Source organism: Sinocyclocheilus rhinocerous, unplaced genomic scaffold, assembly GCF_001515625.1.
Source record: "Sinocyclocheilus rhinocerous isolate Xijiao unplaced genomic scaffold, SAMN03320098_v1.1 scaffold1239, whole genome shotgun sequence".
NCBI lineage: Eukaryota > Metazoa > Chordata > Actinopteri > Cypriniformes > Cyprinidae > Sinocyclocheilus > Sinocyclocheilus rhinocerous.
In genome coordinates, this window is record NW_015664197.1 from 86676 (window position 1) to 102972 (window position 16297).

The following is a 16297-nucleotide window of genomic DNA, read 5'->3' on the forward strand; positions in this document are numbered from 1 at the left end:
TCATGTCTTTCTTGATGCATGCTTCATTTTGCCTTTAAAACACAAATTCAAAAAAATGCAGTAAATCTTAAATTCCATTAAAAACTATAACAAACTAATTCTAAAACTAGAAAGGCAGCCATAAAACTAGTTTAACCTAGCTAACATACAATTTTATTTTCTCAATAGGCTACTGACCAATATTAACACAATTTCACATTAGTTAACTTAATGTTAATATAAGATAAGCGTTGCTCGTTAAAAAATTATTTTAATTCGGTAATTCAATAAGCTGACAGAAGTCGTTTGAAACGACAGCACAGTTTACCATAGTAAAGTTTGTTACCGCCATGTTGACGGATAAATGTTACTAGGTTAAACTGGTGTGCAAAAATCTGACAAAAACACACAGACAAACGTACACATATTTTTACCTTGCTTGCTGGTCTTATTCTCTCATAAGTGCAGATGTTCTCCGGAACCCTTTCACTCGCACAGGTTCATCCCCGGGCAAAACCCGCTTCTTCCGTGTTCCATTGAAGACAATATAGAACCCATTATAATCCGTGATACTGTCTACAGTGGATGCTGACAGTAAAACTGATGCCCCGGTATTTTTCTGATGTACAGTAGTACTCCAAGTGCTTGTGCTGTTTCTGACATGAAGGGCCCTGCCCCTGCCCCGCCGACGGTAAAGTGCCCTTTCGGTCTGATCTATGCGCCCCCGTACCACAATTTCTACCAAGTGGGATAGAAATCCGAGCAACATCGATTAGCTCCTGCCCCTCCGGAGGTCGGTGCACGCCACTGATTACAAGCGATGTAACACGTCCAATATAGTCTGTCCCAAGCTGTTGCGGCGTTGTAGACATGGTGCAGGGCAAATCTTGTCAATCCAAATGTTAGAAATGAGTCAAATTAAACGACTTCAATGGAACGGCACCAAAGAGGCTGTTACGGCAAATACAGTAGTATACAGCAATTAAAAAAAAAATACAGTAAGTCTCTGTATGTGGGGTTTGACGTCACAGAAAATTCCCATGATGCAAAGGGTATTACAGTTACTTACTGTAAAGGGAATTTGCAGTATCATACTGGGTGATATACAGTAAATAACTGAAATTACAGAAATCTCTAATAGTGTTGGGGAGTAACTAGTTACATGTAACGGAATTACATAATTTAATTACAAAATAAATGTAACTGTAATCAGTTAGTTACTGAGAAAAAAAATGTGGTATTAAATTACAGTTACTTATAAAAATGTTAAAGATTACAAAGGGGGTTACATCTAAATATTTACACACACACACACACACACACACACACACACACACACACCCTCTCTGGAGTTCTCATTTTTAGATTTTCAAAAAACTTCATTCTGTGTGATTTATTAGCTTGTTTACCCGTGGGGACCTCAATTTAGGTCCCGACCGTGACACCAGTCCCCATGAGTCTGTGTGTATTCAGGTTTAAGTCCCCACCAGAATACAAAAACAGGTACACACACACACACACACACACACACACACACTTAATTGATTTCTTTCCCAAATTGCATTGACTGCTCTAAAATATGAGACACCAATGTTTCAGGAGATTATAGGACACAGAATGGGACACGTTTATATGATAACTCTTTTATTTCTTATTTTGGGTTTATGTATATGCTTTTTTTAAGATTAACTGTTAGATGCCTGTGTTTGCTGTCATAGCTATGCAAAGATTTTATTTCAAATAGAGTATCAAAGCTATTAAACTATTTCTTGTTATGGTTTTAAATCTATATTTAACCTCAGAACAATCTCAAAGTAAAAAGAGGTGCTTTTGTGGTGGATCAGCGCATCTTCTTCCAAAAACGAAAAGTAGCCTAGATGAACTTGAACCCTCATGTTTTTTATGGAGGTGATGTGTGTGTTTACATGTTTGCGTGGCTAACAGATGATTACCGCATGAATAGTGCACTGCGCATGGGTGTGACCACATTAATATTATAATGAGCTCAGACAGTTCATTGTTGTGATGTGCTTCAGAAAGAAGTTCATGCAGACCGAGACGACAGAAAGTGCACCCTGTTTGTTGTTTTTGTGAGTGTTCACAAATAAAAGTAGACACTTACCAGTGTTATACAAATTATGTATAACACTTATCTTTATGACCAAAATCGAAGGAGTATTTTGAGTCTCTTTTGCACTGATAAGAAAACAAGAGAGGTGGTTCTGCTGATGTGACCGCCACGCCCCTGGGGGTTAAGCAGTCGGCTCTTTTGTGAGCTATAGCGGCTTCCCCCACTTTTAGGGTTATTTAGTAGGTAGCCATTTCTCTTACAAAGGTTGAAGCTGCCTTCCCCTGATAGTGGGTCCCTTAAATAAGCAGCTCCCTTAGGTCTTTAAGTCGCAGCTGCCTTCCCCATGGTTGGGGTCCTTAAGCAGTTGGTTCCTTCATGAGTCATTGCCTCCCTCCAAGTTTCCTCAAGTAGCAACTCCCTGAAGTTGTGAAGTTTAACTTCCTACCCCAGTGCTCCCTTAATCAGGAAGTTCCTTCACAAGTATTTAGTGGAGCTTCTGCACTCCTAAGGGGGGTTTCCTTTCAGTAGGAACCACCCTAATACCAACAACCTTTAGTGTCGGGAAGCTCCTTTGTGTGTTACCAAAGTGCACACTTTCCCCAGATATTTCCGAACTCATTATATAGGTTTGATATTAAGGTTTTATCATGATAGACACCGATTTAACTGCGGTGACACACAACATGCCTGTATGTTAAAATTAAATAAAACCACTTCTCATAAAGAACAAGAATATGGTCTTCTTATTTATGAAATACCAATGGTTATATAGGCTAATTATGCATTCTTTATAGCAACTTGTTTACCATATTCTTCATTCTTTCAAGCAGACATATTTATTTCTATAAATAAATTTAGATTAATCTTTAGGGCTACTAAAGTTTTTAAGTCAAGAGCAGAGCGTGATTTTCTGTCTTTGTTGTTGCTTGATTAACATCAATGACTCCGACAATATCAACTAAATTAGGCTGCTGTCCCTTTAAAACCGAATGCACAGCTGCAATGGATGCAATGTACTGATACACATTCTCACTACTGTTTACGTTCACTTAAGACATAATCAACTGTGTTTACGTGAATACTTGTCAAAACGGACAATTTGACATCATTTTGTGTGTAATTCTCCATTCATGCGACGCGAAAGAGTACTCTGAATCTCTTCCCAAATCGTCCCTCCCCAACATTTCATCTTGTTTTTATTCGTTGCCGAAAATGTCAATAGATTTTCATCATAGTTTTTGTTATTCAAAAAGAGTTTTAGTTCGTTATCATCTCGTTGTCGTCGGTGAAAAAAATGTCGTCCAAATTAACACTAATACAAACAAGGTAAGTTAATGAAACACAGCTGAACTCAAGAACTAATCATATCAGTAACCATGACAACAAATGAAGAGCAGGAAAATCAAACAAAGGAACACAGGAACAACAGAATACAGACAAAGTCAATGAAACCGAAACTAACTGAAAGTAACTTTGACACAAATAAATAAATGTTAATATCACTGCTTATATACCTGGACATGGTTGACAGAGTTCGTTGATGTTGAGGTGTTGAGTCTGGTTGCTGATGGGATTGTTGAGCACACAGCTGTAGGTGTTGTTATCCTGATATTCCACCTCCAGAGGTAGAGAGAGACTGATGCTGAGATCAAACACACTGATGCTGGACAATAAACTGTTTCCTTTGTACCAGGAGAGAGTCACATGACCCATTTTCACCACTGAACACACCAGTGAACAATTTGATAAAGGTGATGATGATGATGATAAACATTGTGAAGAGTCTCTGCTGATGACAGGAACAGGCAGAGAAGCTGGAAACCATGACAAAATAAACAGAAATATGGATCAAATGTAGCTTCAAGCAGCAGTTATAAGGCCATATGAGCTACATTACACAAAGCACAATGCAGAGAATAAAATGAAGGAAGATCTTTAGTCTCCATATGAGATTCAAACCCACAACCTTGTGATTAGGAGCCAAGGGCTATCCACAGAGCCATACTTTCAACAACTTATGTACATTGGCAAACTGGCATTAATAGTTGAGACAAAAAAATGAGTGATATACTGCTGTTGCTTTTGCATGTTTTGAATTAATAAAATCATTTTGATACCTGTTGCACAGTACAGGCTTCAGGCTCAGAACAAGGTGGCAATAAAACCTACTAAGTTTCATTTTAATGCAGGTTCCGAAGAAACAAATCTTTCAGAAATCTTCATTTTTAAGGCCCTATATTATTCAGTCCCAGAGATAGCAGGATCTTTGTGCAGCTCCATGTCCAAACCCATTTTCAATTGTCAAAAACCAAATGTGATTTTTGTGTTTATCCAGTGATGAGTGTTGACATTGCAAATATGCAAGTAATAACAGTAACCCAGGGTTTAGGAATGTACATTGTGACACATGCATCAGACTATGAATAACCAGGAATTAATCATTAACTAAAATAAGATTACCCAGGATCCCATTTACACAGGGTTTAGAATTACTTAGTGTGATTTTTAGAGTTTCTGAAATTTGGTTGATCTGACACGGAATGACCCTATTGTAATTGAACAAGCACCCCTCTAATCTAATTACAACAATATACAGTATATGCCAAATCTGTGATATGTAATAGTGAGCTGTAATTGTCTACTCACCATACACAGTAGCATTGAATCTGTGTTTAGTCTCTGTGCTGCTGTTACTGATGGTCACTTCATAAAGTCCAGAGTCTGTGGTTCTGGTGTTTCTGATGGTCAGAGATCCAGTCTGACTGTCCAGCTTCAATCTGTCTCTGAATATCCCATCAGGAACATCAAGGATTTTTTTGGCCCCTCTATTGATTCTAGCTATGAGAGACCTGTTAGTTCCAAATGTCCACGCTATCTTATGATCTGTCTGTATTTCAGTAAGACTAGAGTTTAGAGTCACTGAATCTCCTTTCAGAACTGACTTTACTGTACCCGTTTCACCAAACACACCTGCAAAACAAACAGAAACAGATTCTCAGTCACACATATTAAAGTTAAGTTGAATGACGCTTTAACTGAAGCCGTTAACTGAAGGTAGAAAAATTGAAATGGTAAAAGATTGAAACAGCAGCATGGAACATAAATGGCCAGGAAATTTTATATATATATATATATATATATATAAATTCACACATCTTAATAAAGTGAAAATTTACAATTTTGGTTTAGTATAAATCTCCATGTTTCATTTATTGATGGTGGAACTGAAGTTCATTAGAGTACTACACAAATAACATGCAACATCCATCCATCTATTTTTCCACTGCTTATCTGGGACCAGATCATGTTTTATAACATGCAACAATAAATCATAAAACATGTCAATAACTTACCAACCAGACACCAAAAGCACAAACAGCAAAAAGCCAATGTGTGAAACATTTTCTTCAACACTTCAGAGTTTTGAAAGAGGATCAATTATGTTTGAAAACCTGAGAGCGCCAGCAGTAAAGTTGTGTAGCGAAAAAGCTGTTGACAGTGTTTGCTAACTTCCACCAGACTGAATTAGACCACATCTCCTCAAACACACTTCCTTTTACATTCACTGACACCAATTAATTGGCATATTTGAAATGCTGGTTGAGAAACAAGTTATCTAGACACACCTTAGTTCATTTATGTAATTTCATTACTTCATTAAATCTCTTATATACAAAATATATTTTTTAAATCTTGTAATAGGGCTGGGTGATATGGCCAAAAAATGCATCACAATAACATTTTCGTATCTGTTGATATCAAATGATAAATGTTGAATTTTTATTTATTTTATGTTTAAAGGCAGATATATTCTCTTGAGTGAAAGTTGTAGAAACCAGACAGTTATTTGTGTTACTTTTTTTTTTTTTTTTTTTCAGAACATGACAAACACTTGCCAAACAGGTGAACATTTCACAAATCTCAGGTACAATTTTCAAATAATTTATAACAATAAAATATATTTAAAAATATACATGAGTAAACGTAATTGTTTCAAATCATGAAACAGGTTTGTGTTCCCTGACTCTGATGGCACAAAGCAGATGTAAATTTGTTCATTAACAAAAGCAGTAACATCTGTAAAAATCGTCCACATCAGCTGAGCCATTTGGGACAGAACCAGTGTAATTGTGTACCATTGCAAAAGAAAACACCTCATTGCTTCCAGTTTGCCCACTTATTGAGAAAGGCAACAGAGTCATTTTCTATTCGGTGAGAAATGCAAACTCTCAATAATCATGTTCTATTAAAGACAAAAACAATCCTGTTATTTATTCCAGTCCAAGATTGTTTTGTTGAGGTCTTAAATTAATCACACAGCCCAATGAAAACGTAGAGGAAAAAAAAAAAAAAACACACACACAAAACATCACTGTTGCAAAACTGGACTCAAGCCTCCACACTCTTCACACATGTTCACTCAGTCAAGACACAAAGACAGAAGTAGATTTTTATTTTATTTTTTCACTTAAGACCACAGCGCTCTCAGATCATCTTTTTAAAAACTGCCCAAAACTGCTGGAAGATGATGTTTAAAGAAAAAACGTTTGTTGTCGTCTGGTTTGGCTTTACTTGTCTGGTTGGTAAGTTGCAATGTTTTTTGGTTCTGGTATAAGTTAGTGCAGATCAACTGAACACTATTTAAATCAGTCAGAGAATGTGCTCTTGCATTTTTCCTTAGATATTATGAGATGTAGTCTGGATTCAGGTTTTTACTAATTATTTATGTTTATCTCATGAATTTAAAGCTACGATGCTAAACATAACAGCTGTACTTTCAGTCAGATATTCCCTTTTGAGGTACAAGGCGTTTATATTTTCCCAGTAAGATGTTAATGTTCTATAACGAGCCTCAGTTCCACCTAGAATAAAAAAAAAAATTAAAAAAATAAATAAACCCAACTCGTGGTCCTTTCCCGAATCCATCTCATTCTCTCTCCTGCTTTGCTTACTGTCAGTTCTCTATACTATCCTCTCTCAATACAAGGTAAAGACTTAAAAATAAAAGGTTTTTTTAAGTTTACAAATGCTTTTTTTCAGGTTTATAAGATTACGTTTATAAGAATCTACTAAAATTCAGAGATCATACATCTTGTACATGTTTATGTACCTGGCCATTTATTTTCCATGCGGTTGTTTCAATCTTTTGCCATTTTTAAACTTTCCACCTTTCAAATGTTTGTAATTATTTCAAAACAACTTTAAACTTCAGTTAAAGCTTTATTAAACTTAACTTTAATATGTGTGACTGAGAATCTGTTTCTGTTTGTTCTGCAGGTGTGTTTGGTGAAACAGATACAGTGAAGTCCGTGTCAGTTCTGGAAGGAGATTCAGTCACTCTAAACTCTAGTCTTACTGAAATACAGACAGATCATAAGATAGCGTGGCATTTTGGGAATGAGAGATCTCTCATTGCTAGAATCAATAGAGAGACCAAAAAAATCCTTGTTTTTGATGTGAGTTTCAAAAACAGACTGAAGCTGGACAGTCAGACTGGATCTCTGACCATCGATAAAACCAGAACCACAGACTCTGGACTTTATGAAGTGTCCATCAGTAACAGCAGCACAGAGACTAAATACAGATTCAATGTTACCGTCTATGGTGAGTAGACAATTACGGCTCACTCTCTTCTTATTCTTTTTCTTCTTAGGCATGTATAAGTACCATCTTCACACAAAAGCCTTTTATTTTTGCATACTGAGGAAAAAAACATTAAGTTAAAAATATTCTTTAAGTTACAGACCTCAAAGCTTCTTTCTCACTTGAAAAAAAATAAATAAATTGAAAGTATTCAATTTACTGAAAGGACTTAGTACATCTCTAGTACATTACAGTACTGTCTCCACAGTAACAAATCATTGTCTCAATGACACAGGGGCCACTAATGCTTAATTGATTAAGTGATTGAACAGCCATTATTCCAACACACCCAGACCTTTTTAGGAGTTGTTCAAACAAGACATTTCCGTGCTCCATTTTCTATCAATATAATTGTTTCTCTGTGTTAACGTGTTGTACCATATGGCTGTATTCAGCAGAATCAAAATGAAGTGTTTCATTCAGATGGTCAGCATCACAAACGTTTTTATAGTATTCATTACAGATCAGACACATTTTTATTTCTCTTTATTTCAGCTCGTCTGCCTGTTCCTGTCATAAGCAGTAACTCCTCAAACTGTTCATCACCATCAATGTCCAAATGTTCATTTCTGTGTTCAGTGGTGAATGTGGGTCATGGGACTCTCTCCTGGTACAAAGGAAACAGTTTATTGTCCAGCATCAGTGTGTCTGATCTCAGCATCAGTCTCTCTCTACCTCTGGAGATTGAGTGTCTGGATGATTCTTACAGCTGTGTGCTCAACAATCCCATCAGCCACCAGACCACACATCTCAACAACACTCAACACTGTCCGACATGTTCAGTGAAAGGTAAACGTTGTGCCATCTTTTCACTGCAAATGCTTCATCTGAAGTCATATGTATACCATGAATATAATACTACAAGTCAGGGCTCACACCAAACAGAATCATCATTTTAACATTTCTGTTCTTGTGTTCCTTATTAAACCTTACCGTTTAATAAGATTATTTAGTTTTATAAGAAGACTTGAACACATTTCAACTTAAAACTGTCATAACACATGATAATTAACTCCCTGGGGTCGACGGTCACGCCAGCGCATCCAGCTCACTTTTTTTCTGATCAGTGCGAAAGACACTAAAAATACTCTGTCCATTTTGGTCACACTGATAAGTGTTATACATCATTCGAAACTGTTAAGTGTCTACTTTTATTTCTCTACACTCACAATAGCAACAGAACTTTGTGCTTTTTTAAAATAAAGAAATAAAAACAGGGTGCGCTTTCTGTCTTCTCTGTCTGATACAAATGAGCCAAAACTCAGCAAATACTTTACACACAGACATGAGAAATATGTCTATAGACAGGGCTGCACATAAGTGGTCCGCAGGTCCGCATGCGCGACCAAACTAAGAAATGCGCTGTGTAAATGAGTTCAGAGTGCGCGTTTGTGTACCGACATGGGCTGCGTTTCCCAAAATGATCGTAAGCCTAAGTACATCGTAGGCCCATTGCCACCTATGGAGCTACGATCAACTTAGGCTTACGATGCTTTTGGGAAACGCAGCCATGGTTGACAGCTGTTAATGCACAATTACCATTTTAGATCGACAAACTGTACTGTATAAAATGTCTATTCAAACTGAAAGCATAAATTTAGGCTAACGTTTTCAAAGCACAATGCAAAACTGTGACATTTCATTCACTGACTACAAAATAATTGTATTTGTATTTAATACTCCCTTTTTATTTTAAAATAAAATAGTACTATCACACTTTATTATTTAGTTTATTATTTTATTTTTAAAAAAACTAAATAAAGTGCAATAATATTATCACTATTATTAATTTATTTTTTATAGTTATATTTGATGGGTCACACCATGTGCCGCCGTGTGAGGACCAAACCAAATCTCCAGGTTCTCATATGAGAACCAGGCTGAAAAACTTATGTGCACTCCTGTCTATAGAAAGCTTGAAATGTCTACTTTTAAATTATGTAAATCATATCGATAAATATTCTGTGATAAAGTAATCTGTATGAAATCAACACGGTGTACAGTTTTTCCCATTTGAGCTCATTATCTGTAATGTGATCACACCCACGAGCTACATTCGCTTTTCATATTACAATCATCCATGTGAGACGTGCAACATGTAAACGCCCACATCACCTCCATACACAAAGCTTGTTTTTTTATTTTTTGTTTTTCAATGGAAGAGATCAGTTTTCAGTTGTGTCTTGAAAATTGAGAGGGATTCGGCTGTCCGGATGGAGTTAGGTAGGTCATTCCACCAACAGGGTACGGTGAAAGAAAACATCCTTGAGAGTGATTTTGTGCCTCTCTGCGATGGGACCACGAGCCACTACTCGTTTACTGACCGCAAGCTTCTGAAGAGGATATAGACGCATAGGAGAGAGCGGAGGTAGGAGGGTGCATAGACCATGGATGTTCTGTAGGAAAGCACCAATGTCTTGATCTTGATGCGATTCGCAACTGGAAGCCAGTGAGATGAGAAACAGTGTGACATTGGCTTTCTTGGGTTCATTGAAAAAAATGAATGATCAGTTGCAGAGGTCTGATTGCACATGTTGTAAGTCCAGCCAGAAGAGCATTGCAATAGTCCAGCCAAGAAATGACAAGGGCCTGGACAAGAAGTTGTGTTGCATGTTCTGTTAGGACTCTGTTCTGTGAAGGAATCTTCCTGATGTGTAGTGCAAACCTGCATGATCAAGATGTCTGTCAGGCAGTCTGAGATGCGTGCAGGTACCGTTGGATCCTCTGGTTGAAATGAGATGCAGAGCTGCATGTCATCAGCATAACAATGGTAGGGAAAACCACGTGCCTGAATGATGGGTCCCAGTGATGAAGTGTATTTAGAGAAGAGGAGGAGTCCAATAACTGATCCCTGAGGAACCCCAGTGATCAGTTGATGTGATCTGGATACCTCTCCTCCCCAAGTCACCCTGAAGGACCTACCTGTGAGGTAAGATTCAAACCAGTGGAGTGTAGTTCCGGTGATGCCCAGCGATGAGAGCGTGGACAAAGGATTTGATGATTTACAGCGTCGAACACAGCAGATAGATCTAGCAGAATAAGAACTGAAGATTTGGAATCAGCTCTTGTACTCCATAGTGTTTCAGTGACTGACAGCAAGGCGGTTTCAGTTGAATGCCCACTTTTAAACCCAGATTGGTTATTGGCCAGCAGACTGTTCTGTGAAAGGAAGCAGGACACTTGGTTGAACACAACGTGTTCAAGTGATTTTGCTATGAAAGGGAGGAGAGACACGGGCCTGAAGCTTTCAACAAGTGAGGTGTCTAGTGTAGATTTTTTAAGTGGGGTTACCCGAGCCTGCTTGAATGGAGTGGGAAAATGCCTGTGAGAAGAGATGTGTTGATGATGTGTGTGAGTGAAGGCAGAAGTGCAGGAGAAATAGCTTGTAGGAGACGTGGGGGATTGGGTCTAGAAGGCAGGTGGTAGGGTGGCTGGAGAGGATAAGTTTAGAGACTTCCTCTTCTGTAAGATGAGACACAAAACAAAGAATTAACAGCCTAAAAAAAAACATACTGACCTGCTTTCTGTCAGTATGTTCTGTCATTAATTAATCAACCTCATGTTGTTCCAAACCCGTAAGAACTTAAATCATCTTCGGAACAAAAATAAAGATAGGTCTAATTGTAAAGAAATCAGAAGTTTCTGTACCTTCATTGACAGCCTACACAAAATTATAGCTACATTTCTCACTTAAATGTAGTTCTTTAATGGATGACAGTGGCCGCTGATGGAAAATTTTCTAGGTGAGGTGCCACGTCCAACAATTTTAGCATACATCCCAGTATGATTTATCCCAGTATAACAAAAGGAAAATATTAAGACTTGAAACATTTTAAATAAAGATAATTGTTTTACCAAGTTTAAGATTAAGTTTGAGAATGATTCTCACAAAAATTAAGCGTTAGCGTTAGTTCTGGCAGGTCACGTGAGTCAAGCTTGCATCAGCTGATTCTCAGCTGATCACATCTATCATTTTGACGATAGTGGTCCTGACAGAACTATATTTCTGTCAGGACCACTATCATCAAAGACAGTAGTGACAATTGGCATACAGTTTGGATTGGTGGTATGATTCTCTTCTGGGCAAGAACTCCCTGCGCATCCATGCAGCCTAGCATGGATGAGAGCAGGGAGAGCAGTAATAACCCCTATACGGTAAACAGAACAGAACCAACATAAATGTATTGCAGATATCATTAACATTCATTAATTTAATGTACATATTTAAAAAAATTAGTCTGATTCAAAGGAGAATCAGAAGATTGAATCTTGACACGATGAGAGGAGGAGCTGGGGATGGAGGAGAGTAATTAACTATTGAGCAATGCGAAAGCTCCTGATAAGGATAAGGATAAACTTTATTTGTCCCCGAAAGGAAATTTGTCTTGGGCAAAGTGCTACAGTGTTGTTCTGAACAGACAAAAACAATAAATAAAAAAGATTTTAAAAAATAATAATAATTAAAAAAAACAACAACAACAATGTATTAGTATAAAATGCAAAATACATACAGTGCAAAACACAATAAAGTGCTAATATGCTATATGGGCATTGTTTTTGGTAAAATTCAGCATTTTTATCGAGGCAGGAACAAATGAAAGCTTCAGTCCATTAGTTTTACACATTGGCATTCTTAGTCTCTTTCCCGATGGTAATGACTGGTATTCGCTCAAAAGAGGATGTTTGGAATCAGTACTGATACTTAATGCTCTTCTCATCACTGCCTGTTCATATACAGTCTGTATGGGCTCATATTGTTTTATTCCTATGATTTTCATAGCTGTTTTGTGAAATGAGCCCAGTGTGTTTTTCAGTTGAACAGACAAGTTTCCAAACCAGACTGTAATTCCGTAGCGAATAAGACTTTCAAGCGTGGCTTGGTAAAAAACAAGCAAGATATTGCTACCCACCCCATACAGTCTCAGCCTTCTTAAAAAATAAAGCCTCTGTTGTAGTCGTGTGCACAGACTGTCAATGTGTGTCTTCCAACAAAGAACATTGTCCATATAAAACCCCAGGTATCTGTAAGATGTCACTTGCTGTATCACTGTGTCTTTAATGATCACAGGCTTGTGTTCAGATACACTTCTTGGGTCAAGGACCATTTCTTGTGTCTTTTTTACATTTAACGCAAGACAGTTCTTGTGTCTAATAGTGGCTCTACTTCTTTTCCCAGCAATGAGATTACAAATTTCTCAAAACACTTCATGACATTTGAAGTCAAAGCCACAAGACGAAGATCATTATTTGCTCTAGCACCAGGTTTTTTAGGAATTGGTGTTATGTATGACTTCTTCCACAGAGCTGGCACAGTGTGGGTATCAAGAGATCGCTGAAATAAGGGACACCAAGCTATTGCAAGCTCTTCAGCACAGTTTTTTAACAAAAAAAACTGCTAACCCATCTGGCCCAGTAGCCTTGTTGGTGCGCAAGCACCTGAAAAGGTGCTGCACATCACATGGGTCTACTTCTACCCAGGGGGTATCTTTGGTATCAGGCAATGATTGCAATATGCTATGACATTCCTCAAAGTCATTTTGTGCCTGAAATCTCAAATAAAACTCATTTAGCTCATTTGCTCTTTGTAGGTTGTCCAGTGTTGTAATATGTTTCTTAGCAGGGTTCAAGTTAGTAACCAATTTCATTGTTTCCCAAAGTTTTCTTGTGTTAGAATGATAAAAAACTGTGTTCCATAGCTTGCTTGTGCTGTTCCTTTGCTTTTTTCAAATTATATTTTAATTCTTTCTGTGCCACTAATAGTCCTACCTTATCCCTGTTCCTAAATGCCAGCTTGCTTTTTATTATTTATGCACTCTTTAATGTCCTTTGTAATATATGGCTTGTTGTTAGGATAAACAACAACATCCTTTTTTTCTACCACATTATCTACACAAAAGTTAATGTAATCACTTATTGTTTCAGTGGCCTCATCAAGCTCTAATTGGTGCACAAAAAAAACAGCCCTTAAGTTTTTCCATAGAATCTTCTGTCCATATATTAACCGTTTTGTACTCTGGTTTACATGCCTTAAAAACGGACCTATAAGAAGGAATCAGATGTAGAACATTATGATCCGAATTGGAAAGAGGGGGCTTTGACTTGATAATACTGAAGGACCTTACATATGGATGCTGTGATAGGTGTCGTATCCCTATAGGTAGACGTGGATCAGCTGAGAGTCAGGTGATGTGAGCTTGACAAACGTGACCTGCCAGAACTGACGCTACGCTTGATTTTTTGCAAGAATTTTTCAAGAAAAATAAAAAATGTAATTTTCATAATTTACAATTTATGTACACAGTGCAAGAGTAAAAACTTTAGTAAAAAAATTTCATTTATTTAGAGCAGTTTCGATAACTAAAAGTCAAGCTGCAATACCAAACATGACCACACGGAGATGCCAACAGACCACTATAACAGTCGCCTTAACCTGACTGTATATAAATATGTATGGATCCATTCAGAATTATTACGGAGCAAAACAAAATTAAAAAATATTACGAAAATTCTGAATTTGTCGAATGTGGTGATTTGAAGATGGCTCAACATGACCAGCGAACAGTTCCTCTGTCAGAGTGAGTGCTGGTGCCCATATGTATATAAACACCACTGACCACTGCAAACTCCTATAAAAACACACTTCTTCAGTGGGTGCCATTATAAAACACTTGCCAGACATGCGGCCATACTGAAAAGTGCTCATAAAGCTATCAGAGAGCGCACAGTGTTCAGTGTGCTTAACTTTTTTTGCAAAACAGCTTGCTTTAGAAATCACACGATTGCTCATTCAATGCATTGTCAACTGCTAACTGCAAGGCATAAGCTGAACACATCGCACTGCACAATCTCTGTCCTTATATCACCGAATCAAGTTCAATTGGCAAATCCACACTTGCCTTGGACCTCAGCTAGCTCATCTTCATCCATTCCTGTCCCCATGGGATCAGTTTCACTTCATTACACTGGGTGCCCTCTACATATCCCATAGTAAAGACACTGCACCGAGTATACTTGTCAGAATTCGACATTATGACATCCTTCATAACCGATGAAATGTATTTGGCTGTGTGTTGTTCAGTTAGCTCCCTTATGGCCAAAGAGCACAGTCTTTTCTCCGTCAGTGCACCATACACTTATCCCAAAACAAATCGGTCTCTGTATGTAGCTGAACCAATTTTAAGCATTAGTAGCCTTCTCTTTAACTCATTCTTGAGCTCTTTTTCTTAAGCCAGTAAAAGAAATGGTCTTCCTGACAGTTACTAGCTCTAAGAATGCATGTTTGTGAACATTTTCTAGAGAAATGAAAACAGATCGCTCCACAACAATTATTTGCACTTGCACAAATTCGCCCAAATTTACTTTTCAGGTCACATAGATTACATTTTAGGAGAATATGCGACCAAAATGGTAACAACGTCAAGACTTATATGCGACTACATCTTCACACAGAATGGAAAAATGTCATTGAAATCAATTTTCAATGAACTACAAAGACATTGACAGCCAATCATAATCCATTAGCATTAGCAGCAGACAGCCTAACGGCAGTGCACACCTAAACAAAATGTTATCATGTGTTAGTTTGAATGCTAATATAGTTATTATTGTTATAGTCATCGTAATAGTTACCGTTCTTGGTGTGAACGGATCTTTACTCAGCTGAGCTGATGTTTATTGATAATAATTATGATGTTATAGACAGACACATTCACTCACACTAATGGCTCTCTTCAGCATTATAGCACCAGGCTCACAGTTTCCTTCTCATTTTCCAGGCTCAGTCTCTCTGATAGTGTTGATCTCTGCTGCTGCTGGATCTCTGTTGATTGTAGCTGCAGTCAGGATCTACTGGATCTACAAGAAACACAGAAAAATAGACCAAGAAGGCAAGTGCTATCTACTGATGCTGTGAAAATAAGTATTTAAAAAAGTATTTAATAAGGATATACTTTAGTAATAAACATGAAATAAAATTTTTTTATAAAGAAAATAAGTTAAGATTTGTTGTTTTAATGCATCTGTTATTATTGTTAAAACAGTCCAGACTCGTACAGAAGAGATCATTTACACTGATCCAATGTTCCACAAGAGAAACGCACAAAGAGCGGTAAGATCTTTTATACCTGTCGTGCTTTAGTGACCATCAAGGCTCTTGGCACAGTTGGTCTTTATATGTCTCATACAGCTACCATGAGAACCACAGAATAAAATGAAAAGAACAACTTTCAAACTGCTAACTTATTTTCTATAAATTACATAATTTGGTTATACAATGAATTACCAAACAGATACGTATTTATTCGCTGTTACTGCTATTACTTACTGATTAGTTAATCTTGTTTCCATATTAGGTTATTGTGGTACTACTCATTGGTCCTGCACTGCTTCCTACAGTTACCTATTAATGATGGACCATTATTTCACATTTTTAAAGGGGTCATATGATGTTGCTAAAAAGAACATTATTTTGTGTATTTGGTGTAATGAAATGTGTTCATGCAGTTTAAGGTTCAGAAAACACATTATTTTCCACATACTGTACATTCTGTACATTCCTCTATGCCCCGCCTTTCTGAAACGCGTCAATTTTTACAAAGCTCATCG

General features: G+C 37.3%; 2 protein-coding genes across 2 annotated transcripts in view; one reads left to right on the plus strand and one right to left on the minus strand.

Moving 5' to 3' along the window:
* LOC107729910 (SLAM family member 9-like) overlaps positions 1–6252 on the minus strand; it is a 7624-nt gene extending 1372 nt beyond the window's left edge. Inside the window, exons 1-3 of the mRNA XM_016540646.1 lie at positions 6126–6252; positions 4697–5020; positions 3565–3864 (exon numbers count right to left, since the gene is read on the minus strand). Coding sequence (XP_016396132.1) covers positions 3565–3864; positions 4697–5020; positions 6126–6252 — 751 coding nt within the window. The remainder of the gene's footprint in view (positions 1–3564; positions 3865–4696; positions 5021–6125) is intronic.
* Positions 6253–6575: 323 nt separating this feature from the next.
* Positions 6576–16297, plus strand: part of LOC107729911 (SLAM family member 9-like) — an 11432-nt gene continuing 1710 nt past the window's right edge. The window contains exons 1-6 of the mRNA XM_016540647.1: positions 6576–6633; positions 7328–7654; positions 8189–8482; positions 11028–11042; positions 15487–15579; positions 15733–15800. Of these exons, the coding sequence (XP_016396133.1) occupies positions 6576–6633; positions 7328–7654; positions 8189–8482; positions 11028–11042; positions 15487–15579; positions 15733–15800 (855 nt within the window). The remainder of the gene's footprint in view (positions 6634–7327; positions 7655–8188; positions 8483–11027; positions 11043–15486; positions 15580–15732; positions 15801–16297) is intronic.